The sequence below is a fragment of the Anomaloglossus baeobatrachus genome, chromosome 3 (genome assembly GCF_048569485.1).
Source record: "Anomaloglossus baeobatrachus isolate aAnoBae1 chromosome 3, aAnoBae1.hap1, whole genome shotgun sequence".
Lineage (NCBI taxonomy): Eukaryota > Metazoa > Chordata > Amphibia > Anura > Aromobatidae > Anomaloglossus > Anomaloglossus baeobatrachus.
The window spans coordinates 188648618-188675295 of NC_134355.1; the positions used below are offsets into that span (position 1 = coordinate 188648618).

The window sequence follows — 26678 nt, forward strand, 5'->3', positions numbered from 1 at the left end:
TGTTTAGCTTCTGCCTCCGGAGGACACACAAAGTACTACACTTAAAAGTGTAGCTCCTCCCTCTGAGCTTATACACCCCCTGGTAGCCAGTCCTAGCCAGTTTAGTGCAAAAGCTGAAGGAGAATAGCCACCCACAAGTAGAACCGAGTAAGAACCGGAACAACCGGAGACTCTGTCCACGACAACAGCCGGTGATAACACATGGAACAAGAAAATTGCCAACAGGCAACAGGGAGGGAGCTGGGTCTCCCAATACGGAACTATAAGAAAAAGAATTTATGTTAAGTAACAAAATTCTCTTTTTCTTTATCGTTCCTTTGGGAGACCCAGACCATGGGACGTTCCAAAGCTGTCCCTGGGTGGGAATAAACAGAAAAAACTAAGAAGTAGGCAGAGCCTAACTTCACAAGTGGGCGACAGCCGCCTGAAGGATGCGTCTGCCCAAGCTCGCATCTGCCAAAGCATGAGCATGCACTTGGTAGTGCTTCGAAAAGGTATGCAGGCTAGCCCAAGTGGCAGCCTGACAGACTTGTTGAGCCGTAGCCTGGTGCCTAAAAGCCCAAGAGGCACTGACAGCTCTGGTCGAGTGTGCTTTGAGAGTTGCTCCTCTGACACTGGCGGATTGAGATCCAGCACAGAATTAATAGAAGCAATCAAATCACTAAGGTCCGATTCACCCTCAGAGAAATCGATGGGATACATAGCCTCCAAGCCCCCAGTGAGGGCATCCTCCTCATCTTGAGAGTCAGCTCTGATGGACGGAGGTCAGAGGATAGGAGCCCTCTGTCAAGAGTATTAGAGGCACCCTGTGAGGGGGGCTGATGCATATTCATCAAAGTCCTGGACAAAAGTCCCATGGACTCAGCAAATGACTGGGATATGGACCTAGAAAAGGACTCTACCCGGGCCGGGGGTTCAGTCACAGGTGCAGCAGCCTGAGAGACCACTGGGGGTGAGACTCCAGGCTGTGGCACCGCCAAGTTAGAGCAACCATCACAGTGTGGATAAATGCTCGCTCAGGCAGCAGGAGCGTACATGCAATGCATGCAGCATAAAGCTTTGGAGCCTTGCTCCTTGTGTGAGACATGCTGCTGGAGTGGGGGCTTTGCAGAGAATGAACCTCAGGGAGAATATACAGAGGTCCACAACCGGAGACCGGCTGTGGCTTACCAGACTGCTGAGCGCGGTGTTGTGTGCCCTCCAGATCCCGAAGCCCGGTCCCCCAGTGCGCAGCACCTCAGCAGAGATGCAGAATGCAGGATGTCCCAGAGCAGAGTGAACTCTGCCTGAGAAATGGCTAGGGGCGTTCCTATAAAAGAGCAGGAACTGGAGGGCTATAGAGACCTGCAGGGAAGGAGGGACGCCCCAGCAGTGGGGAGTGTCCCTCCCCTGTGTAGAACGGCCGCCGGGAGAAGCCGAACCTGTCCCTCTCCATGAGTGACATGCGAGGGCAGGAAAACGAAACTAGGCCTCCGGCGAAGCCGGGGCCTAAATTTAATCGGCGAGGCCGACAAGCAGGCACCATCGGCGCGGTTCTCAGGTAAAAGCTAGAGAACCCGCCGGAAAAGTTAAAAACAATCACATACAGCATACTCTCCCCATACAATAAAGAACCGGGACCCCCAACATAAACGTCTCAGGTACTTAGCTGCTGAGACGCAGGGCCATGTCCCTGGGGATGAGTGCTCCGGTCCAACAGAATCCTCAAGGGGCTGTGGATGGAGACCGGACTCCTGCCAGGCATGGAGACCGTGTTGGCTCCCACTTCAAGCCAGAGCCCAGAAGGGATGGTGAAGGAGCGCGGCATGTAAGGCTTCAGCCTTGTAAATCAACCTTAACAACACCGCCGACACAGTGGGGTGAGAAGGGACATGCCGGGAGTCCAGACATGGACCCGCTTTTCTTCAAACTCTTTCCAAAAGTCAAACAAATCAGATGATAATGCATGTGTGGATGTATGCTTGCTGACACAAAGCAATAAACTGGCTAGGACTGGCTACCAGGGGGTGTATAAGCTCAGAGGGAGGAGCTACACTTTTAAGTGTAGTACTTTGTATGTCCTCCGGAGGCAGAAGCTAAACACCCATGGTCTAGGACTCCCAAAGGAACGATGAAGAAATATATATTTATTTATATTTTTTAAACGGATTGCTGCTGGATCCATTGTAACAGCTGATTACTGGACATGTGAACTCAGCCTGAATCTGATCACACCATGTAGGCTATGTGCACAAGCTGAGAAATTTTCTGCACCAAATCTGTATCTTCTGGCAGAAAAACCCACTGTGTGCACATGGCCTAAAGCCCCCGTCACATTTAACCACTTACCAGCGATCCCGAAACCGATGTGACCTGATAGGGATCGCAGGTAAGTCGCTGGGAGGTCGCTGGTGAGATGTCACACAGTCAGATCTTACCAATGACGCAGTAACGATCAGCGACCTGTATAACGATCTCGGCGGGCGTTGGGACTGTGTTAGGAGGTCGTTGGTAGGCGTCAAACACAGCGATGGGTCCTGCCCAGTAGGACATCGCCTTTGAAGAAAATGGTCCGGACCCTTCAGCAACAACCGGCGACCTCACAGCAGGGGCCTGATCGCTGGTAGGGGTCACACATAACGAGATCGCTGGCGAGTCACGAAAACGGTGCCGCAGAAACGATCTCGCTACTGTTCTCGCTGTGTGTGACGGGGCCTTAAGACTACATTAACACCAGTGGATTATGCGCAAACAACTGTCTTTAGGAGTGTTTCCAAGTTTCTGCCAATGTAAACATGCTCGCCATTGTCTGATGAAGCCTTGTTACCGCCGAGCTCTCCTGTGTTCGCCATGACACAGCCGCTTGCAGCTTTTCTCTTGGAGACCTAGGTAAGGAGCACTCAAGCATCTTAGTGCTCACTCATCACTAATGGAAAGTAATGACACATTTTTATCACATAATCAACGCTGTAAAAGCAAAACCTAAGGCTATGTGCGCACTAGGACGTTTTTGCACTTCTCAAAAATGCTGCGTTTATGGCCGCAAAAAACGCACAAAAATGCACCCGTGGCAAAGACATAGCATTAAAAACACATGCGTTTTTACCGCGTTTTGGAGCGCTTTTGGCTGCGTTTTTCCAATGCATTGCATGGGTGAAAAACACAGTAAAACGCAAGGAAAGAATTGACGTCCATTTTTTTTATTTATTTTTTTTTAAACGCAGCTAAAAAAAAAAAAAAGTTGTGTGCAAACAGCAAAAATGAAAAGTCATAGACTTTGCTGGGGAAGCAAAGTCATGCAGTTTGAAGCCCAAAAACGCACAAAAACACACCTGAAAAACGCTCAGTGCGCACATAGCCTTAAAGCACTGCTCCAGCATTTTTTTTTCTCCACTGGAGTGGTGCTTTAAATCTAAGTTCCCTGACCGCGTCTTATACTCCCGCTCTGGTGGCTTCATCTTCTATTACCGCTGCTCCAGTCATTTGTGACCTGCCGGCAGCTTCAGTGTTTTATGCAGCGCCAGAGGTCACAACTCAATACAAACTCTATGAGATCCTTGTTCTGGCTCTCATAGATTTGTATTGAGCACTTGTGACGGAACTTCAAACTTCCAGCCAGGCAGACGTTACAGGCACAAGCTGGCACGATGTGAGCAATGCTAAAAAAAAAAAAAGGTGAAGCAGCTGGAGGATGAGTATCAGAAAGGGGTAAGGGGACTTACATTTAAGGCGCCACTCCAGTGGTAAAATAAAAAACAACAATGCTGGAGTGATGCTTTAAAAGGGAGTCTGTCACCTTCAAAGCCATATAAAGATTCATAGAGGCAACTTACATAACACATACTTGCAATGAACAATTTCTTTATTTTATGTTATATAAAAACGTATTATTGGATCTGCAAATGGGGGTTCCTAGGTGCACACTTGTCATGGCTAACAGTTCAGTGCATTATTCTGCCTCTCAATTATATTCCCCCGTACCGCCCCTAATGTGTATTGACATGGTTTCAGAACGCTGCCGAAATTGAATTGTCAGCCCACAACACACTGACACTGCAGGAGCTGAGCGCGCGCACACACACAGTCAGTGCAGGTGTGTCCACATCTCCCCCCCTGGTCTGCATCAGCCACTCACTGCACACAGGATCACACAGTAGCGTAGTAGTGCACTCTCATCCCTCTCCCCATTAGTATTGGCTGACCTCTACTGTGTGACACTGTGTGCAACGCGTGGCTGCTGCAGACAGAGGACAGTGATGAGAACACCCCTGCACACACTGACACTGTGTGCACTCGGCTCTTGCAGTCAGTGTGTGCAGGGATGATGATTCAATTCAGACAGCGCTCCAAAGTGGGCACAGTCAATCAACATAAAGGAAGGTATGGAGGATGGTAGACGAGGGGGCAGAACGGTGAGTTATTAGCCACGCTGAGGATGCAAAAACAACGGAGGAATCGGGTGTTCTTCACAATTTCACCTTCTTAGGGATTTTCTCCTGATTTCAGAACATTATATGGTAAATTGAATAGTGTTACTCAAAATCACTACTCGCCCTACAAAAAACCAAGTCCTATGGAGATGGAAAATAAGAATAAGTTATGGATCTTGAAAGTGGAGAAAAAATTACAGAAACACAACATTGGCTGCATTATTAAGGGGTTAAAAGTATAATGCAAACTATGGCAGCCAGTACAATGTGAACAAATGCTTTTCTTCATTGTATCCCTTATGTGCAAACAAGCCTAATGTTTATTTAGGAGGCTCCTAGGGTTGGTGGATACTGCTCCCCACAGACGGACAGGTAACGCACACATCACATGACAAAGGTCGGCCATCGGTGACATCGCAGCGCACACGGCCTGCCTGGCCGGGGAGTTTACACACAGCACTGCTGAAGCCAGGCCTGCACACCTTCACACGTCATTCCTGCCTCTCAAGACATGAAGGCTGTTCACCTCATATAGCTACTTATCTTTAAGAAGAAACCCTAAATATTAGCCCTCTTTATAATGTTGTGTCAAATAATAAAGCTGTGACAGTGTAAAGGGCGACTCCACGAGTGACGGCTGCCGAGCACCCCCCCGGGGCCATACCTGCTCTTCTGGGTCTCAGCAGTGGTGAGCTTCCTGGAACTGCCCTTCCTTCTCCTCCAGCTATAGTATTAACAGGCCATCAGGTTTGGCAGGTGCACGGCTCTGAGGAGAACCTGTCTGCAGTCAGATCCACACAGGGCCATATTGGCGATGGAAGGAATGAGCCCGATGCTGAGGAATCCGTCTTGTGGAATCGTTGTAATGATATCTCCGTGGCCAGGGTCTAATCTGGGTGCTCTGGCCCGGGTTATTCTGCAGCCACCCGACACCTACACAGAGCCCTCGTCTGCCTCCTGTTTATAAATGACCATTAGGTCTCCAATAAAATGGCGCCGTCGTTGGTACATGCACAGTCAAGTCCACGTCGATGATTTGTGTATGTGACCACGCATGTCTCTGCTGGGCTAGGAATAACAGCATTTACAGTAAAGTATACACACAGAAACACGGGTCTAATACTGATGACATAGTCTTAAAGGGGCTGTATAGTAACACCATATTGATGACCTAGCCATCGGATCGCATGTATATAAACAGCTATATAAGTGTGTAGCCACTTGGTAGCACTCCCATGTATTACACCTTGGTATTGTGTTCTTCCTATCTGACTTATGCTATACTATCCATAGCATAGGTAAACAAAATGAGATAGGTGGGGGACCGGCCCCCCAGCACCCACACTGTTCGGCTGTTATTTGTCCTGGCGGATGGATGGAATCATGATGAATGAAGCTTTTGGAAACAAGCTGTTCTGCAGAACTCAGCAGCTGCTACTACACAACGAATGAAGCTTTACAGCTCTGATCAAAGTGTTTACATCTGTAGTTGGCAGAGCAAATAACAGCTGATCAGTGGGGGTGCCAGGTGTCAGACCCTCGCTGATCTAATACTGATGACATATTGATCTGATCAGTGGGGGTGCCAGGTGTCAGACCCTCGCTGATCTAATACTGATTTGATCAGTGGGGGTGTCAGACCCTCGCCGATCTAATATTGATCTGATCAGTGGATGTGCCAGGTGTCAGACCCTCACCGATCTAATACTGATGACATATTGATCTGATCAGTGGGTGTGCCAGGTGTCAGACCCCCCCATCTCATATTGATGACACAATGCCCTGATCAGTGGGGGTGCCAGGTGTCAGACCCCCATTTCATATTGATAACACAGTGGGGGTGTCAGATCCCCCCATCTCATATATTGATGACACAATGCCCTGATCAGTGTGGGTGCCAGGTGTCAGGCCCCCCATCTCATATTGTCAATGTTATCAATACTGTAGGTGTCTGACATCCAGCCCCTGATGTAAAGATTGAGAAGCCCATTCAGCGTGTAGTGATCACTGCCGGGCACTGCAGAGCAGCTACTACCGTATGTTACAGCATAAACCATGCTCTACGGTATGATAATAAATCTGCGATTGACCACTTCGTCATTGTAAGATTCAGACAATATTTACGATCAGGTTGAAAGTAAATGTCAGAAGATAAATGATCCAGGTGCCAGGACCTCTTCATTTATAGCAACAGGAAATTCCCACCTCTTTGCAGAAAAATAAGGCAGGTATGGGAAAAGATAATCAAATCTATTTTATTTCTCAACATAACTTTATCCTCCTTCTCCAACCACCAAAAAGCCTAGAAAGGCCAGTGTGACAATCCAGCCATCACAAGACACTCATAATGAATGTTCATACATCCTCTTAGAAGACACTGACTGACAGCTGTGTACACTGTGCATAGGCAGAAAGCTGGGGAGGGGGCGGCGTTACACAGAGCAGGAGGACTACATAGCACTAGACTAGTCCTCTAGTGATATTCTGCTGATAAAACACTGATTTTTTATTTTTTTTTAAACTGTAACACAGCATAAGTGACACATTGCTGGAATACGGCTCTCTGTCCCTACATCATGCTGCTCAGATTAAGTAGAAAAAAACCTGCTGACAGATTCCCTTTACCTGTAGTTCTATTGAAGGCGTAAGATGCTCAGAATTCATTAAGAGGGGGAGGGGTGGGGGGTGCTCCTCAATTTTGGTGAAAATGTCTGGATAAACCAGGACTAAGCGCTTACACACGACAGCATTACACAGGGTATATCTGGCCCTGCAGAGGGCACACTGGCCGGCAGGGCATGGCGGCTCCTGTGGTAATGACTGGCACTATAGATCAGATGTGATGATAAATTACCAATGGACGCCACAATGCTGGGGTCAGAGTCCTCCAGGACAATACACAACGCCAGGCTACCAGCGACAGTGTACACTCTGCCAGCCAGGGAAGGGGCACGCAGATCGCGCCCACTGACTTTCTTCCATCTGATGCCCCTTTTGATTCCTCCCACTGCCAGCATGTGCCACAGGACGTTCCCCTATCGCCCACAAGCAGAGGCTCGCACTACATATACACACCTATAGGACTGCCGCATCCGGAGATCTGTGGATGTGCTCCTACCCATACAATAAGGGGCAGTGACGCCCATCCCGGTCAGGACAGGGTTAACCCGGTGCAGCCCCCCTTCCCCCGTACTCACGGCTCCATGACGCCCTCACAGCCGGGATCCCGCACCGGGTCGCTGCCAGCTCACCGCTAACCACAGCCTCAGCCACGATTGTTTAGACCACGCCCTCTTCCGTGTACGTCACCCCTCACCATGCACGCACTGACTACGCGGCAGCCATGATGCCTCCTGGAACACTGCCCTCAGTTCTGTCACCATGACCTCAGGAAACATGGAGGACTGACAGGCAACACAGGAGACCTGTGCATAGTGACTTTGTCACTGTAGAAGTGTGGGGACGGTCCTGGCTCCCCAAATCCTAAGAACAAGGCTCATTGCCTAATACCCTGCACCTCCTGGTCGCAACGTCCTGGGGTGCAGCAATCGCGCCCCACACGTCCAATCTATGATACAAGTGAAATCTTACATTTTGTGGCAGATTTTATCTGCAATCACTAGGGAAACACAAAGAAACATTATTTAACTTTATATCATATAGGCACTTGTTCCCTAATAAAAAGGAATGAAAAAGAATTCTCTAAAATGTCGCTTTAGCCCAATTTCTTTCAGTTATACAAGGGACAGAATGAAAGAATAGACTCACAATTTGTCCCCCACTTTCTTCTGAGCGCGCTGATACCCCACATGTGGTCAGAAACCTCTGTTTGGCCAAACAGCTCAGAACGGAAGGAGCACCATTGGAATTTCGGAACACAAATTTGGCTGAAATAAATTGGACGTACCATGTCTCCCCAAAGGTGCCAAAGCAGCAGAAACCCCCAAAGATTACCACATTTTGGAAACTAGCCCAACCAAGGAGTTCATCTAGCGGTGTGTTCAGCATTTTGATCCCATAGATGCATCACAGCAGTTTTGAATATGTGGATATGAAAACGAAAATTACATTTTTTTTTTCAGCTAAAATGTTGTTTTCGCCCCAAATAATGTAATTTTCACAGTGGATTATAGGAGAAGATGGACCCCATAATTTGTTTCACAATTTCTCTGTAACACAATGATATAATATAGGTGGTCGAAAATTGTGGTTTGGGCACATGGCAGGGCTCGGAAAGAAATAGCGCAATTTGATTTCTGGAGAGCAAATTTGTCTGGAATAGATTGTGAATGCCCCCTGACATGCCAAAACAGCAGAAACCCCCACAAGTGACCCCAATCAAGGAATTCATATAGTCATGTAACCTACGGGTGATTCACAAAACTTTATAACATTTAGATTTGAAGATAGAAAATTCCATTTCTCTCCACCAACATACTGTCTTAGCACCAAATTGAAAATTTGCACAAGGGGTACTAGGAGAAAATTGACCACATAATATGTTATGCATTTTTCCCGAACAGTGATATCACATATGTGGTCAAAAACTAATGTTGGGCACATAGAAAACTCAGAAAGCAAAGTGCGCTATTTAATTTTCGAAACACACATTTGGATCACAGGGCGCCATAGGGTTGCTATGGCAGCGTGGGGTCAGATAATGAACCCTGTTGCTGCCATTACGTGTTTCCTGTGAATGTCAGCAGACCGTGGGGATTCACAGGACAACAGCATTTCTTCTGATCAGAGCGATACTGAAACGTTGCTCTGATTAGGAGAAGCGATTGGACAGTGCAGGCATAAAGTCCCCTAGGGAGACTAGTAAAATCATTCAAAAATATATAAAAAAAAAAAAGTTTTAAAAAATATGGAAAAAAAAAGAAAAACTAAATAAAAATTCAAATTACCCCATTTTGCCACATTGAAAATAAAACAATAATAATAATAATAATAATAATAATAATACTACGCATATTTGGTATTGCCACATTCAGAAATGCCCAATGTATCAAAATATAAAATCAATTAATCTGATTGGTAAATGGCGTAGCAACAAAAGATATGAAAGCACCAGAATTGTGGGATTTGGCCGTAGCAATAAAATGCAATAACAGTAGATCAAAACATTGTATGTACAGAAAAATGGTATGAATAAAAACGCCAGATCAAGACACAAACAATAAGCCGTCACTGAGCCCCAAATCCCGAAAAATGGGAATACTACAGGTCTCAGAAAATGGTGACAAAAGCACCTTTTTTTTTTTTTTTTTACAAACTTCTGATTTTTTTTTTTTCAGCACTTAGATAAAAGTAACGTAATGTGCTCGCATTGCTTGTTTGGCAGGAAAAGGAAACACTTGTTTTGGCAGGAAAAAACTGCCGCAAAAGCACATTTTTTATTGCGTTTGCGCGTTTTTTCCTGCTTCTTTTTGTGCTTTTTTACCTCATGGCGACCAGTCTGAGTTCAGGGTCTGTACCCTCGCGATCACCGCCAGGTCACCGGCTGATCTTACAGCTGGGACCCGGCTCTCACTGCCAGGAGCAATGCCCACACCGCTCCCGGCCGTTTAACTCACTGAATGCTGCGATCAATGCGATCGCAGCATTCAGGAGGCAGGGAGAGGAATCGCTTACCTCTTCCTGGCGATTGGGTCCCTGTAATGCGATCACAGGGACCTGATTGCTGTCATGGTAACCCTGGGTCATGACCATGATAACCCCGGGTTACTGAGGTACAGCTCGCATCACAGACCAGGGCACCTACATCACCGAAGTTCCCTGCAGCGAGGTCCCGCGGTAAAGATTGTGAGATGAGAAAATGTCTGCTGACAGTGGCTATGTGGTCTAGGTGTTGGAAAACCCCGGTGACATCACAAGGTGAACCGAGTTCATGTCAGCGGATCTGCAGGAAACGCCGGTGATCCGGGATGAACTCTATTCACCTTGTGACGTCACCGAAGTTCCCTGCATGCAGCAATGTCCTGCGGTAAAGACTGCGAGATGAGGAAATGGCTGCAGGGAACCCACTGACCTAAGGCTATGTGCCCACGGGAGCATTTTGCTGCAGAGTTTGCCGCGGAAAACCTGCGGATTTATCTGGATTTTCCAGATAAATCTGCAGGTTCTAGCATGTACAGGCACTCCCCATGTTACCCTATGGGACATGGGGAGTGTCTGTGTCCACACTGCGGAAAGTGCGGCTGCGGAATCTCCTGCGGAGATCCCTCAGCCGCACCTAACTGCATGTTAATTATTCATGCGGATTTACTTGCGGAGATCCCGGCCCTCCGCTGTGGAGATAGAGGCCGGGACGTCCGCAGGTAAATCGCGTGAATCTCCGCATGTTTCCCGCTGGAAACTCGCAGCTAAAAACAGCTGGGCTGCCGGCGGGCAGCTGCGGGAAACATGCGGCCGTACCTGCGGATACATCCGCAGGTACGAGCGTCCCGTGGGCACATGGCCTTAGAATGCACAAAAAAAAGCAACATGTGCATTACACATGCATTGTTTCCTGTGTTTTTCACTGACTCCATTGAAGTGGTGAAAGAACGCAGAAACAATTGAAATGCTGCTTTTTTTTCAGCAACAAAAACTGCAAGGGAAAAATAAGCAGTATGTGCACAGCAAGTCATGATTCTCATAGATTTTGCAGGGATGCTTTTTCCTTAGGCTATGTGCCCACGGGGACAGTGTCCTGCGGATATATCCGCAGGACATTCCGCAGGTGTTCCCAGGAAACAGCACCACAACTTTTGTCTGTTTTCATGCTGCGGAATGTCCTGCGGATATGGTGCGGGCATTCTGCATTGAGGATACAGTACCATGGCTCCGGCACTGCATCCTCAATGCAGGACAAGTGCTGCAGTGATCGGGGGAGTTCATACTTACCTCCATCATGCAGCACCTCGCTTTCCGGCAGCCGGGTCACTCTCTCAGCGTCTGCAGGAGAAGGTGGGCGGGCCTGAACTAGCTCCGGCTGTCACATGACCGGAGCTCGTGCAGGCTCCGCCCACCTCTTCCTTCCTGTACCTGGATTCACCGCGCTCCTGTAGACCGGACGGAGAAAGTGACCCGGGTGAGGCAGGTAAGTATATGGGACCCTGCGGAGAAATCCGCAACAATAATTGACATGCTGCAGATTTTTCCGCACGAAAATCCGCACGATTTCCACAGCGTGGGCACAGCATTCCCCAAATGCCATAGAAATGGCTGGGGAGTAGCTGTGCTGCAGATTTCGAGAAATCCTCGGCAAAATCCGCGCATTTTCCGCAGCATGGGCAGCATGGGCCTTAGGCTATGTGCCCACGGGACTCTGTATCTGTGGATTTTCTGCATCAAAATCTGCAGCTTTCCCCCGGAATCCGTACCTTTTCATAGGTGCGGATTTGATGCGGATTTGACGCGGATTTTGTTGCAGATTTTGCGATTTTTTTTAATTCAATTGAATAGGCAAAATCCGCACGAAAATCCGCAACAATAATTGACATGCTGCAGATTTTTCCGCACGAAAATCCGCACGATTTCCACTGCGGAAAAATCTGCAGCGTGGGCACAGCATTTCCCAAATGCCATAGAAATGGCTGGGGAGTAGCTGTGCTGCAGATTTCTGAAAAATCCGCGGCTTTTCAGCGAGAAATCCGCGGCAAAGTCCGCGCATTTTCCGCAGCGTGGGCATATGGCCATGTCAATTATTGTTGCAGATTTTCGTGCAGATTTTGCCTATTCAATTGAATAAAAAAAAACAAAAAAAAAACGCAAAATCCGCAACAAAATCCGCGTCAAATCCGCACCTATGAAAAGGTGCGGATTCCGGGGGAAAGCTTCAGATTTTGATGCAGAAAAATCCGCAGATACAGAGTCCCGTGGGCACATAGCCTTAGGGTGAGACCACATTTTGCGTTTCCACCTGCGTTTTAGGTCCGTTTTGAGAAGCGCCTTTTTCATGCCAAAAGGCATGCGTTTTGATTTCCCAGCAAAGTCTATGGGAAATGGGGATTTCTAGACCCCACTTTGCGTTTTAAAACGCTGCGTTTAATTTGCATATTTTGTGGCAAAAACCATGCGTTCAAAGAAGCAGCATGTCAGTAGTTTTTGCCATTTTGGGTGCGTTTTGCTCACATTGAAGTCAATGAGAAATGGCAAAAACCAAGATTCCAGCAAATTCCTGCGTTTTACCTGCTTTTCCGGTGCAGAAAACATGCGTTTTGGACTTTAAAAACGCATGCTTTTTGGACGTTAAAATAATGATTTCATATGTCCCTTTACACACACACACATAGTCCGACAATTAAAAATAAGAATTTTAGTAAATTATTGCTATTTTTCCATTTAATATCATATTACCGCTATAATTTCATTAAATTAATCTATTTTCATTATTTTTCACAAATATATAGATTTGTTTCTTTTTTTCCAATTTTTTTCATTGAGTTTGACTATTTAAACTTTATTTAGCAGTGTCATGATGTTCAAAATGCATCAAAACGCATGTGGAAAAGCAGGTAAAAAGCGCTGAAAACGCATCTAAAACGCGGTAAATACGCATGCGTTTTCAGCGCTAAATTTCTGAATAAGGCAACTTTGGTCAAATCAATTAAGCCCAAAACGTGCGTTTAGAACTGCAAGTAGATGAACGCAAAGTGCGGTCTCAGCCTTACTTTTATAAAAGAAGCAAGGAAAAACCATGAAAAAAAGCATGAACACACAACATGGGCATAAGGCCTAAAACTATACATTTTTGGTAGCTAACTCGTACTGACCTCGGGAATCATAATTAAATTATAAAAAATAGTAAACCCAGTATAGAAGAAAACAAAGACAATCGTGCAATTGCACTTTTTTTTTTTTCAATTTCATCGCACTTGGAATTTTTTTTCCCAATTTCCAATACAATATGGATCAGAATGAATGGTGTCGTTCAAAAGTACAACTCGCTCGCAAACACAAGCCCTCGTGCTATATGGACGGAAAAATACAAAAGAAGGGAATTTTGTTTACTTACCGTAAATTCCTTTTCTTCTAGCTCCTTTTGGGAGACCCAGACAATTGGGTGTATAGCTTCTGCCTCCGGAGGCCACACAAAGTATTACACTTTAAAAAGTGTAACCCCTCCCCTCTGCCTATACACCCTCCCGTGCATCACGGGCCCATCAGTTTTGGTGCCAAAGCAGGAAGGAGGAAACTTATAAATTGGTCTAAGGTAAATTCAATCCGAAGGATGTTCGGAGAACTGAAACCATGAACCAAAGAACAATTCAACATGAACAACATGTGTACACAAAAGAACAAACAGCCCGAAGGGAACAGGGGCGGGTGCTGGGTCTCCCAATAGGAGCTAGAAGAAAAGGAATTTACGGTAAGTAAACAAAATTCCCTTCTTCTTTGTCGCTCCATTGGGAGACCCAGACAATTGGGACGTCCAAAAGCAGTCCCTGGGTGGGTAAAAGAATACCTCGATAAAAAGAGCCGAAAACGGCCCCCTCTTACAGGTGGGCAACTGCCGCCTGAAGGACTCGCCTACCTAGGCTGGCATCTGCCGAAGCATAGGCATGCACCTGATAGTGTTTCGTGAAAGTGTGCAGACTCGACCAGGTAGCCGCCTGACACACCTGCTGAGCCGTAGCCTGGTGCCGCAATGCCCAGGATGCACCTACGGCTCTGGTAGAATGGGCTTTCAGCCCTGAAGGAATCGGAAGCCCAGAAGAACGGTAGGCTTCAAGAATCGGATCCTTGATCCACCGAGCCAAGGTTGACTTGGAAGCCTGCGACCCCTTACGCTGGCCAGCGACAAGGACAAAGAGCGCATCAGAACGGCGCAGGGGCGCCGTGCGAGAAATGTAGAGCCGAAGTGCTCTCACCAGATCTAACAAGTGCAAATCCTTTTCACATTGGTGAACTGGATGAGGGCAAAAAGAAAGAAAAGTGGGTAAGGCAAACGGCCAGGGGGTAAAACCCTGATCAGCGCACCAGGATAAGAAGATCCTCCAAGCCCTGTGATAGATCTTGGCGGACGTTGGTTTCCTGGCCTGTCTCATGGTGGCAATGACATCTTGAGATAACCCTGAGGACGCTAGGAGCCAGGACTCAATGGCCACACAGTCAGGTTGAGGGCCGCAGAATTCAGATGGAAAAATGGCCCTTGAGACAGCAAGTCTGGTCGGTCTGGGAGTGCCCACGGTTGACCCACCGTGAGGTGCCACAGATCCGGGTACCACGACCTCCTCGGCCAGTCTGGAGCGATGAGGATGGCGCGGCGGCAGTCGGACCTGATCTTGCGTAACACTCTGGGCAGCAGTGCCAGAGGAGGAAATACATAAGGCAGTCGAAACTGCGACCAATCCTGAACTAATGCGTCCGCCGCCAGAGCTCTGTGATCTTGAGACCGTGCCATGAATGCCGGGACTTTGTTGTTGTGCCGAGACGCCATGAGGTCGACGTCCGGCGTTCCCCAGCGGCAACAGATCTCTTGAAACATGTCCGGGTGAAGAGACCATTCCCCTCCGTCCATGCCCTGGCGACTGAGAAAGTCTGCTTCCCAGTTTTCTACGCCCGGGATGTGAACTGCGGAGATGGTGGAGGCTGTGGCTTCCGCCCACAGCAGAATCCGCCGAACTTCTTGGAAGGCTTGACGACTGCGTGTGCCGCCCTGGTGGTTGATGTACGCGACCGCCGTGGCGTTGTCCGACTGTATTCGGATCTGCCTGCCCTCCAGCCACCGCTGGAACGCCTTTAGGGCTAGATACACTGCCCTTATCTCCAGAACATTGATCTGAAGGGAGGACTCTGTCGGAGTCCAGGTTCCCTGAGCCCTGTGGTGGAGGAAGACCGCTCCCCACCCTGACAGACTCGCGTCCGTCGTGACCACAGCCCAGGATGGGGGCAGAAAGGATTTTCCCTTCGACAAAGAAGTGGGAAGAAGCCACCACTGAAGAGAGGTTTTGGCTGCCAGTGAAAGAGAGACGTTCCTGTCTAGGGACGTCGACCTCCTGTCCCATTTGCGGAGAATGTCCCATTGAAGTGGACGCAGATGAAACTGCGCAAAGGGAACTGCCTCCATTGCTGCCACCATCTTCCCTAGGAAGTGCATGAGGCACCTCAAGGGGTGTGACTGGGCCCGAAGGAGAGAGTGCACCCCTGTCTGCAGCGAACGCTGTTTGTCCAGCGGAAGCTTCACTATCGCTGAGAGAGTATGAAACTCCATCCCGAGGTAAGTCAGTGATTGGGTCGGTGTCAATTTTGACTTTGGGAAATTGATGATCCACCCGAACCTCTGGAGAGTCTCCAGAGCAATGGTCAGGCTGTGTTGACATGCCACCCGGGAGGGTGCCTTGACTAGAAGATCGTCTAAGTAAGGGATCACCGAGTGGCCCTGAGAGTGTAGGACCGCCACCACTGCTGCCATGACCTTGGTGAAGACCCGTGGGGCTGTCGCCAGGCCGAAAGGCAGTGCCACGAACTGAAGGTGTTCGTCCCCGATGGCGAAACGCAGGAAGCGTTGATGCTCTGGTGCAATCGGCACATGGAGATAAGCATCCCTGATGTCGATTGATGCTAGGAAGTCTCCTTGGGACATCGAGGCGATGACAGAGCGGAGAGATTCCATCCGGAACCATCTGGTTCTCACGTGTCTGTTGAGCAGTTTGAAGTCCAGAACGGGACGGAATGATCCGTCCTTTTTTGGCACCACGAACAAGTTGGAGTAAAAACCGCGACCGCGTTCTTGAAGGGGAACGGGGATCACAACTCCTTCTGCCTTCAGAGTGTTCACCGCCTGAAAAAGTGCATCGGCTCGCTCGGGGGGCGGAGATGTTCTGAAGAAACGAGTCGGAGGACGAGAACTGAGCTCTATCCTGTAACCGTGAGACAGAATGTCTCTCACCCATCGGTCTTGGACATGTGGCCACCAGGCGTCGCAAAAGCGGGAGAGCCTGCCACCGACCGAGGATGCGGTTTGGGGAGGCCGAAAGTCATGAGGAGGCCGCCTTGGAGGCGGTTCCTCCGGCGGTCTTTGTAGGACGTGACTTAGACCGCCATGCAGAAGAGTTCCTCTGGCCCTTCTGTGACCTGTTGGACGTGGAGGAATGGGACCTGGCTGAGGGCCGAAAGGACCGAAACCTCGGTTGTATTTTTCGTTGCTGAGGTCTGTTTGGTTTGGACTGGGGTAAGGACGAGTCCTTTCCCTTGGATTGTTTAATAATTTCGTCCAATTGCTCGCCAAACAAACGGTCGCCAGAAAATGGCAAACCGGTTAAGAACTTCTTGGAAGCAGAGTCTGCCTTCCATTCGCGTAGCCACATGGCCCTGCGGACTGCCACCGAATTGGCGGACGCTACCGCTGTACGGCTCGCAGAGTCCAGGACGGCGTTCATGGCGTAGGACGAAAAGGACGACGCCTGAGAACTCAAAGACACAACCTGCGGAGCAGAGGTACGTGTGACCGCATTAATCTCAGACAGACAAGCTGAGATAGCTTGGAGTGCCTACACAGCTGCAAAGGCCGGAGCAAAAGACGCGCCTATGGCTTCATAGATGGATTTCATCAGGAGCTCTATTTGCCTGTCAGTGGCATCCTTGAGCGATGAACCATCTGCCACTGATACTACGGATCTAGCCGCCAGTCTAGAGACTGGAGGATCCACCTTGGGACACTGAGCCCAACCCTTAACTACGTCAGGGGGGAAAGGGTAACGTGTGTCATTAAGGCGCTTAGTAAAGCGCTTGTCCGGAAATGCTCTGTGCTTCTGGACAGCATCTCTGAAGTTAGAGTGATCGAAAAACTCACTCCGTGTACGTTTGGGAAACCTAAACTGGTGCTTCTCCTGCTGCGAAGCCGACTCCTCTATAGGTGGAGTTGGGGGAGAAAGATCTAGCACCTGGTTGATGGACGCTATAAGGTCATTTACTATGGCGTCCCCTTCAGGTGTATCAAGATTGAGAGCAACGTCAGGATCAGAGCCCTGAGCTGCGACCTCCGCTTCATCCTCCAGAGAGTCCTCATGCTGAGACCCCGAACAGCGTGATGAAGTCGGGGAAGGTTCCCAGCGAGCCCGCTTAGCCGGTCTGGGACTGCGGTCCGTGTCGGAGTCCTCACCGTGGGACCTGGGTGTCACCCCAGGAGCACTTCGCTGCACCGACCGAGAGGGGCCTGGGGGCGATGAACTCACAGTGCCCTGGGCCTGTATTACCGATCTGGACTGCAAGGCTTCTAGTATCTTAGCAGACCATTTGTCCATAGACTGAGCCATGGATTGTGAAAGCGACTCAGAGAGTTTCTCAGCCAAAACTGCAAACTCTGTCCCTGCCACCTGGACAGTGGAAGCCGGCGGTTCTACCTGAGCCGAGGGTCCCACCAGTGCCCGAGGCTCCGGCTGAGTGAGTGCCACAGGGGCCGAGCATTGCACACAGTGAGGGTAGGTGGAACCTGCAGGTAACATAGCCGCACAAGAGGTACAGGTTGCAAAATAAGCCTGTGCCTTGGCACCCTTGCTCTTTGCGGTCGACATGCTGTTGTCTCCTCTGAGAGTGATCAGTGAGGGTATATAGCCAAAAGCAAAATAATGCGGCCGAACAGAGAAAATGTATACAATATATATATATATATATATATACACTTCGGCACCCTAGGGGGGCCAGCACCTGGTAACCGGTGTGGCTTACCGACCGCCCAAAGCGGTTGTGTGTCCACCAGATTCCCAGCCTGGGCCTCCCAGAGCTACAGAGCTCGTTCTGAAATCCTCCACCGGCAGAAGTGATTGTAACAATGGCTGCCAGAGTTCTCAGGGGAGGAGGGAGCCGTGGGCGTGACTAATAAAGTGCGGGAATCTGGTGCCCCACAGTGCTCAGTGAGGGGGGAGGAGAACACCTAAGTATGCTCCAGCCCTCACTGCCGACGTCCAGTCGACCGTCCCGCCCTTACCCCTGACTGGCAGGCCCGGGGGCGGGAGTTATGGTACTAGGCCGCAGAAGCCGGGGACTAAATTTAATAACGCGGCCGGCGATCAGGCTCGGTCGGCACGGTAGTCCCGGTTGTCACAGAAAAACAGCAGCCGCTGCAGCGTTGTAACACAGGCGCTCCATGCACCGTCCCCCAGGGGACACAGAGTACCTTTTAGATGCAGGGCCTGTCCCTGATGATACCCAGTCTCCTGTCCGTCAGATTCCCCCAAGGGCTGCGGAGGGAGCCCGGTCCCAGTGAAAGGTGACCGGTTAGGATCCCACTTCTCCCAGAGCCTCTAGGGGATGGGGAAGGAAAACGGCATGTGGCTCCAGCCTTTGTACCCGCAATGGGTACCTCAACCTTGACAGCACCGCCGACTTAGTGGGGTGAGAAGGGAGCATGCCGGGGGCCCCGTGAGGAGCCCTCTTTTCTTCCATCCGATACAATCAGCAGCTGCTGCTGACTAAAATGTGGAGCTTGCGTGAATGTGTGCCTCCTTCAACACAAAGCATAAAACTGATGTGCCCGTGATGCACGGGAGGGTGTATAGGCAGAGGGGAGGGGTTACACTTTTTAAAGTGTAATACTTTGTGTGGCCTCCGGAGGCAGAAGCTATACACCCAATTGTCTGGGTCTCCCAATGGAGCGACAAAGAAAAGTTATGGTCTTGGAAGATGGGGAGGAAAAAAGCAGAAAACGGGTGAAGAGGTAAACTCAGCCTTCCAGTCTGCAGCGAGGATCCTCCCCATAAATTGACATGCTAGGGATTTTAAATCCACACTGTACACTAGGTCAGTTTCCACTGCAGATACCTTCCATGGCGTTTTTTTATATGTAAACTATTTTGCAGGTCCTGTAAGACACTGTACGTCAGATTGACATGTTCATGTGTTCTTATTCATAGAATGAGGGTGACAATACACTCACAATGGTAATCAATTAACACGCCAGGTGGGAAATTCATTATTTAGGCTATGTTCGCACGTTGCGTTTTTTACCGCGTTTCTGCAGCGTTTTTGGCGGCAGCGTTTTTGCACTAAAACGCATGCGTTTTTGATTTCCAGCAAAGTCTATGGGAAAAGCAGAAATCCTGTCTGCACTTTGCTTTTTTTTCAGCAGCGTTTAATTTGCATATTTGTGGTCAAAAACCATGCTGAAAAAGAAGCAGCATGTCAGTTGTTTTTGCCACTTCTGCAGCGTTTCCTTAACATTGGAGTCAATGAGAAATGGCAAAATGCAACCAAAAGCACAATTCCTGCGTTTTTCATGCTTTTTACCTGCTTTTCCACTGCGTTTTTGGCTCCAAAAACGCATGCTTTTCTGGGCAAAAATTAATGGGTTCTAATGTTCCTTTACACACACACAATAACCGAAAATTTAAATGTAAAAAAATAATAAACTTAATCTATTTTTCTGTTAAAATGTGCAGAACCACTATTATTACATTAAAATTGATAATTTCCCATATTGTTTTATTAAAAGTTAATTTTATCCTTTTTTCCTCTTTTTTCATTCTTTTAGACTATTTCAACTTTATTTCTCAGTGTCTTGATCTCAAAAACGCATCTGCAGAAACGCAGGTGAAAACGCAGGTAAAAAGCGCTAAAAACGCACTTAAAACGCGGTAAAAACGCATGCGTTTTTAGCACTAAAAAAATGGTCAAAAGCCATTTGGTAAAAAACCAAGGGGAGGAAAACGTGCTGAATAAACTGCAGGTACTCCGACGCAATGTGCGCACATAGCCTTAGACTGGAAAACTAATGTCTTGTAGAAGAGATCATGTACCCATATTTAAATATGAATGAATCATTAATAAAAATGCAGAATTTATTTGTTTAGATTTTATCCAAATGGAGTGCAAGTGTTGAGGTGGAATATCCAAAAAGCCAAAATAGAAAAATCACTATTGCTCACAATATAAATCCTCCGCCCTCTGGAGGTACCACAGGTTCTGCAGTGATGAGCTCACAAATTTTGTTTTGTCCTCTACAAGCAATGACTTGCCTCAGACAGCGGCGTAACTAGAGTTTGATGGTGTTACGCCCGGGTGGTGGATCCTCTGGGCCGTGCATTGGACTCCCCCAGTGAAGCAACACAGAGCTAACCCCTATACAGGGACTGTCCGGTCACCCCACCAGAGGGCCTAGGTGCACGGTTGCTGGAGCACTAAGCGGGATAAGGTCAGAGTCCTTTCCGGAAGCTGGAATGAGGAAGTCCCTGGGGACAAAGAGTTCCTGGTGCCAGGTGTGATGACGGTGCCCGGGTACCGGTGGCAGGTAGAGACGTCAGACGTGAGCAGAGTCCAACCGGTAGAGGAGGCTGAGGTCACCAGGTGAAGCCGAGGGTAGAAGGCAGGTTCAGACTGCAGAAGATGGTGGCGTCTCAGCTGACAGTCCCCGTAGGACCACTCGGACAGGTTATGGTCAGGACCAGGTTTGCTTGGTAGAACTGGTTCTGTGGGAGACATAAAGTGAGAACGAGGCACAGCAAAGGGGACCTGAACTCCTAGCTACAGAACTCGTAGAACAGGCGACGCCCTAGAGGCAGGAAGCTCCTAATATACCTGACCCTGACTGATGCAATATCCTGTTTAGGAGTACTGGGTCTTTAAGAGGAGGTCAGTGACCGCGCGCGCCCCCTAATGCGCATGCGCGATGCCCGGGTGCCGGAGGCCAGAGCAGGGAGCGGTACCGAGGATGCAGGGGAGACAGACAGGGTGTCCTGGGTCGCAGAGGAGCGCCGAGAACGGGAGCCCGGGAGCCTGGAGGGTGCCGAGGAGGACGTGTGGCTGGAGGCAGGGGACCCGGGGGCCGGAGCGGTGAGTGGGGAACGGCGTCGGGGCCCGGGGAGCGTGACAGTACCCCCCCATGCCCCTCTCCCCGCAACCGGGACAAGAAGGCACGAATCAGAGGAGTACCCACGTTCTCCCGAGGTTTCCAGGACCTGTCTTCGGGACCGTAAGCCGCCCAGTCGACCAGGAAGTACTGCCTACCCTTGACGGTCTTCATGGCCACGATATCTCTTACCGCATAGATGTCATCCTCAGCAATGGGTGCAGGATGAATACCGGTGTCAGCGGAGAAAGGACCAAGGACCACAGGTTTCAGCAAGGAAACGTGGAAGGAGTTGGGTATCCGCATAGTGGTTGGAAGCTGCAGCTTATAGGACACCTCATTAATCTTCCTGATGACCTTGAAGGGACCGATGTACCGCGGACCCAGCTTGTACGACGGTATCTTGAGTCGGACGTACTTGGAGGCAAGCCAGACCAAGTCCCCGGGAGAGAAGCGAGGAGGGTCAAGGCGTCTTTTGTCAGCGTGCATTTTCATCCGTGCAGCAGCGTGTCCCAGGGAGGTCTTGACAGAGGACCATATAGTGGAGAAGTCTCTGGCTAGGATGTCTGCAGCAGGTACATCGGAAGCAGGAGATACAGGCAACGGCACGGAAGGCTGGAGACCATAGACAACATGGAAGGGGGAGCTGGAGGTGGACTCGCTGACCCGGTGGTTATGTGAGAACTCAAGGAAGAAGCGTAGACCAGTTGTCCTGATGTACATTGACATAGTGGCGTAGGAAGGAGGTCATGATCTGGTTGACGCGTTCCACTTGGCCGTTTGACTGAGGGTGGTAGGCAGAGGAGAAGTCCAGAGACACCCCCAGATGTTCGCAGAGGGCTCTCCAGAAGCGTGATGTGAACTGGGTTCCTCTGTCGGACACGATATGTGCAGGAAAGCCGTGCAAGCGAAAGATGTGCTGTATGTAGGCGTCAGCGAGCTCTTGAGCAGAGGGCAATCCGGCCATAGGAACGTAATGAGCCATTTTTGAAAATCGATCCACCACGACCCAGATGACCGTATGGCCGGAGAACAAGGGCAAGTCCGTGACTAAGTCCATGGCAATGTGTTGCCACGGAACTGAAGGGATCGGTAGAGGCAGAAGACGACCATAGGGCAGGTGCTTAGGCGTCTTGTTCCGGGCACAGGAGGAACAGGCAGAAACAAAGGCGGTGACATCCTTACGAAGGGATGGCCACCAATAGTGGCGGACGATAGTGTCCCAGGTTTTGTTCTGACCGGCGTGTCCGGCCACTTTCGAGGAATGTCCCCATTGGAGGACCTTGAGTCTGTCTGTCTCCATGACGTAGGTCTTCCCGGGGGGGATAGAGGCCAGAGAGATGGGAGCCACCGGGAGGAACTTACTCGGGCAGACAATGGGCTGGGTAGGTTCTTCCTCTTGCTCCACCGGGATGAAGGACCGGGATAGGGCATCCGCCCGCACATTCTTGTCCGCGGACCGGAAGTGGAGCTGAAAGTCAAACCGGGCAAAGAACAGGGACCACCGGGCTTGTCGTGGGTTCAGTCTTTGAGCAGGCCGCAGGTATTCCAAGTTCTTATGATCAGTGTAAATGATCACCGGGTAAACTGCTCCCTCTAAGAGATAGCGCCATTCCTCCAACGCCATTTTGACGGCCAGGAGCTCTCGATCACCTATGGTGTAATTACGTTCAGGCGCCGAGAAGGTCTTGGAGAAGAATCCGCAGGTTACCAACTTCCCGGTGGAGGACTTCTGCAGAAGCACGGCCCCGGCCCCAGCGGAGGAGGCATCCACCTCCAGGGTGAATTGACGGTTCAACTCTGGTCGATGAAGAACGGGAGAGGAGGCAAAGGACCGCTTCAGGGAGCAGAAGGCGGCATCGGTCTCCGGTGACCAGACCTTTGGGTTGGCCCCCTTCTTGGTCAAGGCGGAGAGAGGCGCTGTTAGAGCCAAGAAGTGAGGCATGAACTGCCGGTAGTAGTTAGCAAAGCCGAGGAAGCGTTGAATGGCTTTCAGTCCAGAAGGAGGAGGCCAGTCGAGGATAGCAGAGACCTTCTTAGGGTCCATCTGTAGACCAGTGTCGGATATCACGTAGCCCAGAAAGGGAAGAGACGATTGGTCGAACACACACTTCTCGTATTTGGCGTATAGGCGGTTCTCCCTCAGCCTCTGTAACACAAGTTGCACGTTTTCTCTGTGGGTCTGGAGATCCGGTGACTAGATTAAGATGTCGTCCAGGTATACGACTACACAGATGTAGAGAAGGTCCCTGAACACGTCATTCACCAGCTCCTGGAAGACAGCCGGAGCGTTGCAAAGTCCAAAGGGCATCACACAATACTCATAGTGCCCATCCCGGGTGTTGAAGGCGGTCTTCCACTCGTCCCCGGAGCGAATGCGGACCAGGTTGTAGGCTCCACGGAGATCTAATTTGGTGAAGATACGGGCCCCTCTGAGTCGATCGAAGAGTTCAGTTATCAGAGGCAGGGGATATTTGTTCTTCACGGTGATCTGGTTCAGGCCCCGGTAGTCGATGCAGGGCCGTAAGTCGCCTTCCTTTTTCTTGACGAAGAAGAAGCCCGCTCCAGCCGGGGAGGAGGATCTCCGAATAAATCCCCATGCCAGGTTCTCGGTGATGTAGTCAGACATGGCCCGTGTCTCCGCAGGGGACAAAGGGTATATCCGTCCCAGAGGGGGAGTGGTTCCTGGCAGGAGGTCGATGGCACAGTCGTAGGGTCGATGTGGAGGTAAGACCTCCGACTCCTTTTTGTCGAACACATCCATGAAGGACCAGTAGGTGGGCGGTAGGCCAGGTAGGGATTCCGGGGCCGGAGGACGACGGACGGGCTGGACTGACTGGAGGCAGTTCTCATGGCAAGATGGGCCCCAGCGGATGATTTCTCCAGTACGCCAGCTGACCGTGGGTTCATGTATCCGTAACCAGGGTAATCCCAGCAAAAGCGGATGAGACATGCGCGGAAGAACATAGAAGGCAATGTCTTCGGTGTGTAGCGCACCGATACGCAGTTTCACAGGTTTGGTGACAAATAGGACGGTGTCAGAAAGGGGTTCCCCATCCACAGAGGCTATCACAAGGGGTGTCTTCAGCGGGGTGACAGGTACCTGGTACTGGTCTACCGTGGCCTGGTGGATGAAGTTGCCTGCTGCCCCGGAATCGAGATATGCCTCTGCAGTGAAGCGAGTCTCCTCTGTTGTCACCTGAACAGTCCATGTAACGGGGTCTGAGAGCTTCCCAGTACCTAGGGTGGCCTCTCCTACCAACCCTAGGCTTTGGGGTTTCCCGGTTTCTCTGGACAGACACGCACCAAGTGTGCGCCGTCTCCGCAGTAGAAGCAGAGGCCCTTGGTGAGTCGTTCCACTCGGCGTTGCTCGGATGACCGCAGCCGGTCAACTTGCATGGGCTCATGAGTGGAGGAGCCAGAGAGCGCAGGCGAAGAAGCGGTAGACTTCAGAGAAGAAGCAGGATGCCTTACTGGGCGTTTCTCACGGGACATCTCTTTGGAGCGTTCCTGAAAGCGGAGGTCTATCCGGGTTGCGAGGGTGATCAGAGCATCCAAGGCGGGGGGAACATCGCGACCAGCCAGCTCGTCCTTAATATGACCGGTAAGCCCCTCCCAGAAGGCTGCAGTCAGGGCTTCGTTGTTCCACCCTAGTTCAGAGGCTAGGGTGCGAAACCGGATGGCATACTGTCCCACTGTCGAAGTCCCTTGGCGTAGCCTGAGTAGCGAGGCAGCCGACGCGGAGGCGCGTCCTGGTTCGTCAAAGGTGGCCCGGAAGGCATGCAGGAAGTCACGGATGTTGTGGGTTACGAGATCTTCCTTCTCCCACAAGGGATTCATCCACGCCAGTGCCTCGCCCTCCAGGTGGGACATTATGAAGGCTACCTTGGCCTGGTCAGATGCGAAGAGGCGCAGCAGCAGTTTGAAGTGGAGAGAGCACTGGTTCAAGAACCCCCTGCAGGTCTTGGGATCCCCAGCGTACCGGGGCGGAGAAGCCAGTTGGAGTCTTGAGGTCTCGGTGGCGGCTCCTGCGGAGGTCGTGGACGTGGCTGGGGTTGATAGGGACGTGGCGGTTGCTTGCAGCGTGTTCAGGCGGGTGTCTACTGACGTCATGAAGGCCAGCATACGGGATTGGGTTTCGCGTTGACGGACCAGCTCCTGCTGCAATCCGGCCAACTGAGCCGCTAAAGCTTCGGCGGGATCCATGGCCTGTTCTATCTGTTACGCCCGGGTGGTGGATCCTCTGGGCCGTGCACTGGACTCCCCCAGCGAAGCAACACAGAGCTAACCCCTATACAGGGACTGTCCGGTCACCCCACCAGAGGGCCTAGGTGCACGGTTGCCGGAGCACTAAGCGGGATAAGGTCAGAGTCCTTTCCGGAAGCTGGAATGAGGAAGTCCCTGGGGACAAAGAGTTCCTGGTGCCAGGTGTGATGACGGTGCCCGGGTACCGGTGGCAGGTAGAGACGTCAGACGTGAGCAGAGTCCAACCGGTAGAGGAGGCTGAGGTCACCAGGTGAAGCCGAGGGTAGAAGGCAGGTTCAGACTGCAGAAGATGGTGGCGTCTCAGCTGACAGTCCCCGTAGGACCACTCGGACAGGTTATGGTCAGGACCAGGTTTGCTTGGTAGAACTGGTTCTGTGGGAGACATAAAGTGAGAACGAGGCACAGCAAAGGGGACCTGAACTCCTAGCTACAGAACTCGTAGAACAGGCGACGCCCTAGAGGCAGGAAGCTCCTAATATACCTGACCCTGACTGATGCAATATCCTGTTTAGGAGTACTGGGTCTTTAAGAGGAGGTCAGTGACCGCGCGCGCGCCCTAATGCGCATGCGCGATGCCCGGGTGCCGGAGGCCAGAGCAGGGAGCGGTGCCGAGGATGCAGGGGAGACAGACAGGGTGTCCTGGGTCGCAGAGGAGCGCCAGGAATGGGAGCCCGGGAGCCTGGAGGGTGCCGAGGAGGACGTGTGGCTGGAGGTAGGGGACCCGGGGGCCGGAGCGGTGAGTGGGGAACGGCGTCGGGGCCCGGGGAGCGTGACAGATGGGCCCCGGTGCAAAGTTCAGACCTGGGCCCCCCCTCCATGTACACCAACACTTGGGGTACGAGATAATGACACTGACACTCGGGGTACAGGATAATGACACTGACACTTGGCTCTTACCCTCAGCACCCAGGTTTCCCATGATCTGAAATCCCTCTATCAGCACCCAGCTTTCCTATGTTCTGATATCCATCTTCTCCTCGGCACCCAGCTTCCCCATGCTCTGCTATACAGCGTTCCCTCTGCACCAAGCTTTCCCATATCAGAGCATGGGAAAGCTGGGTGCTGAGAGAAGATGTATAGCAGAGCATGGGAAAGCTGGGTGCTGATGGAAAGAGCCTTTTTCCCCTCAGCACAAAACGTTCCCTTCCCCTGCTTGTGTCTTTGTCCCCCCTTGTATATAGTTCTCCAAATACTATAATGGCCCCCACATAGCCTTCCATATAGTATAAAGG

General features: G+C 50.6%; 1 protein-coding gene across 2 annotated transcripts in view; it reads right to left on the reverse strand.

The window, feature by feature from the left end:
* The window catches only part of TMEM181 (transmembrane protein 181), a 139791-nt gene that overhangs the window by 81077 nt on the left and 32036 nt on the right, over positions 1-26678 (reverse strand). The window contains exon 1 of one of the 2 annotated variants that reach the window (XM_075339646.1): positions 7607-7695. The exons of the other annotated variant lie outside the window; for it this stretch is intronic. Coding sequence (XP_075195761.1) covers positions 7607-7614 — 8 coding nt within the window. The 5' untranslated portion in view covers positions 7615-7695. Of the gene's footprint in view, positions 1-7606; positions 7696-26678 lie in introns of those variants that run through there. 2 annotated transcript variants of the gene reach the window in all.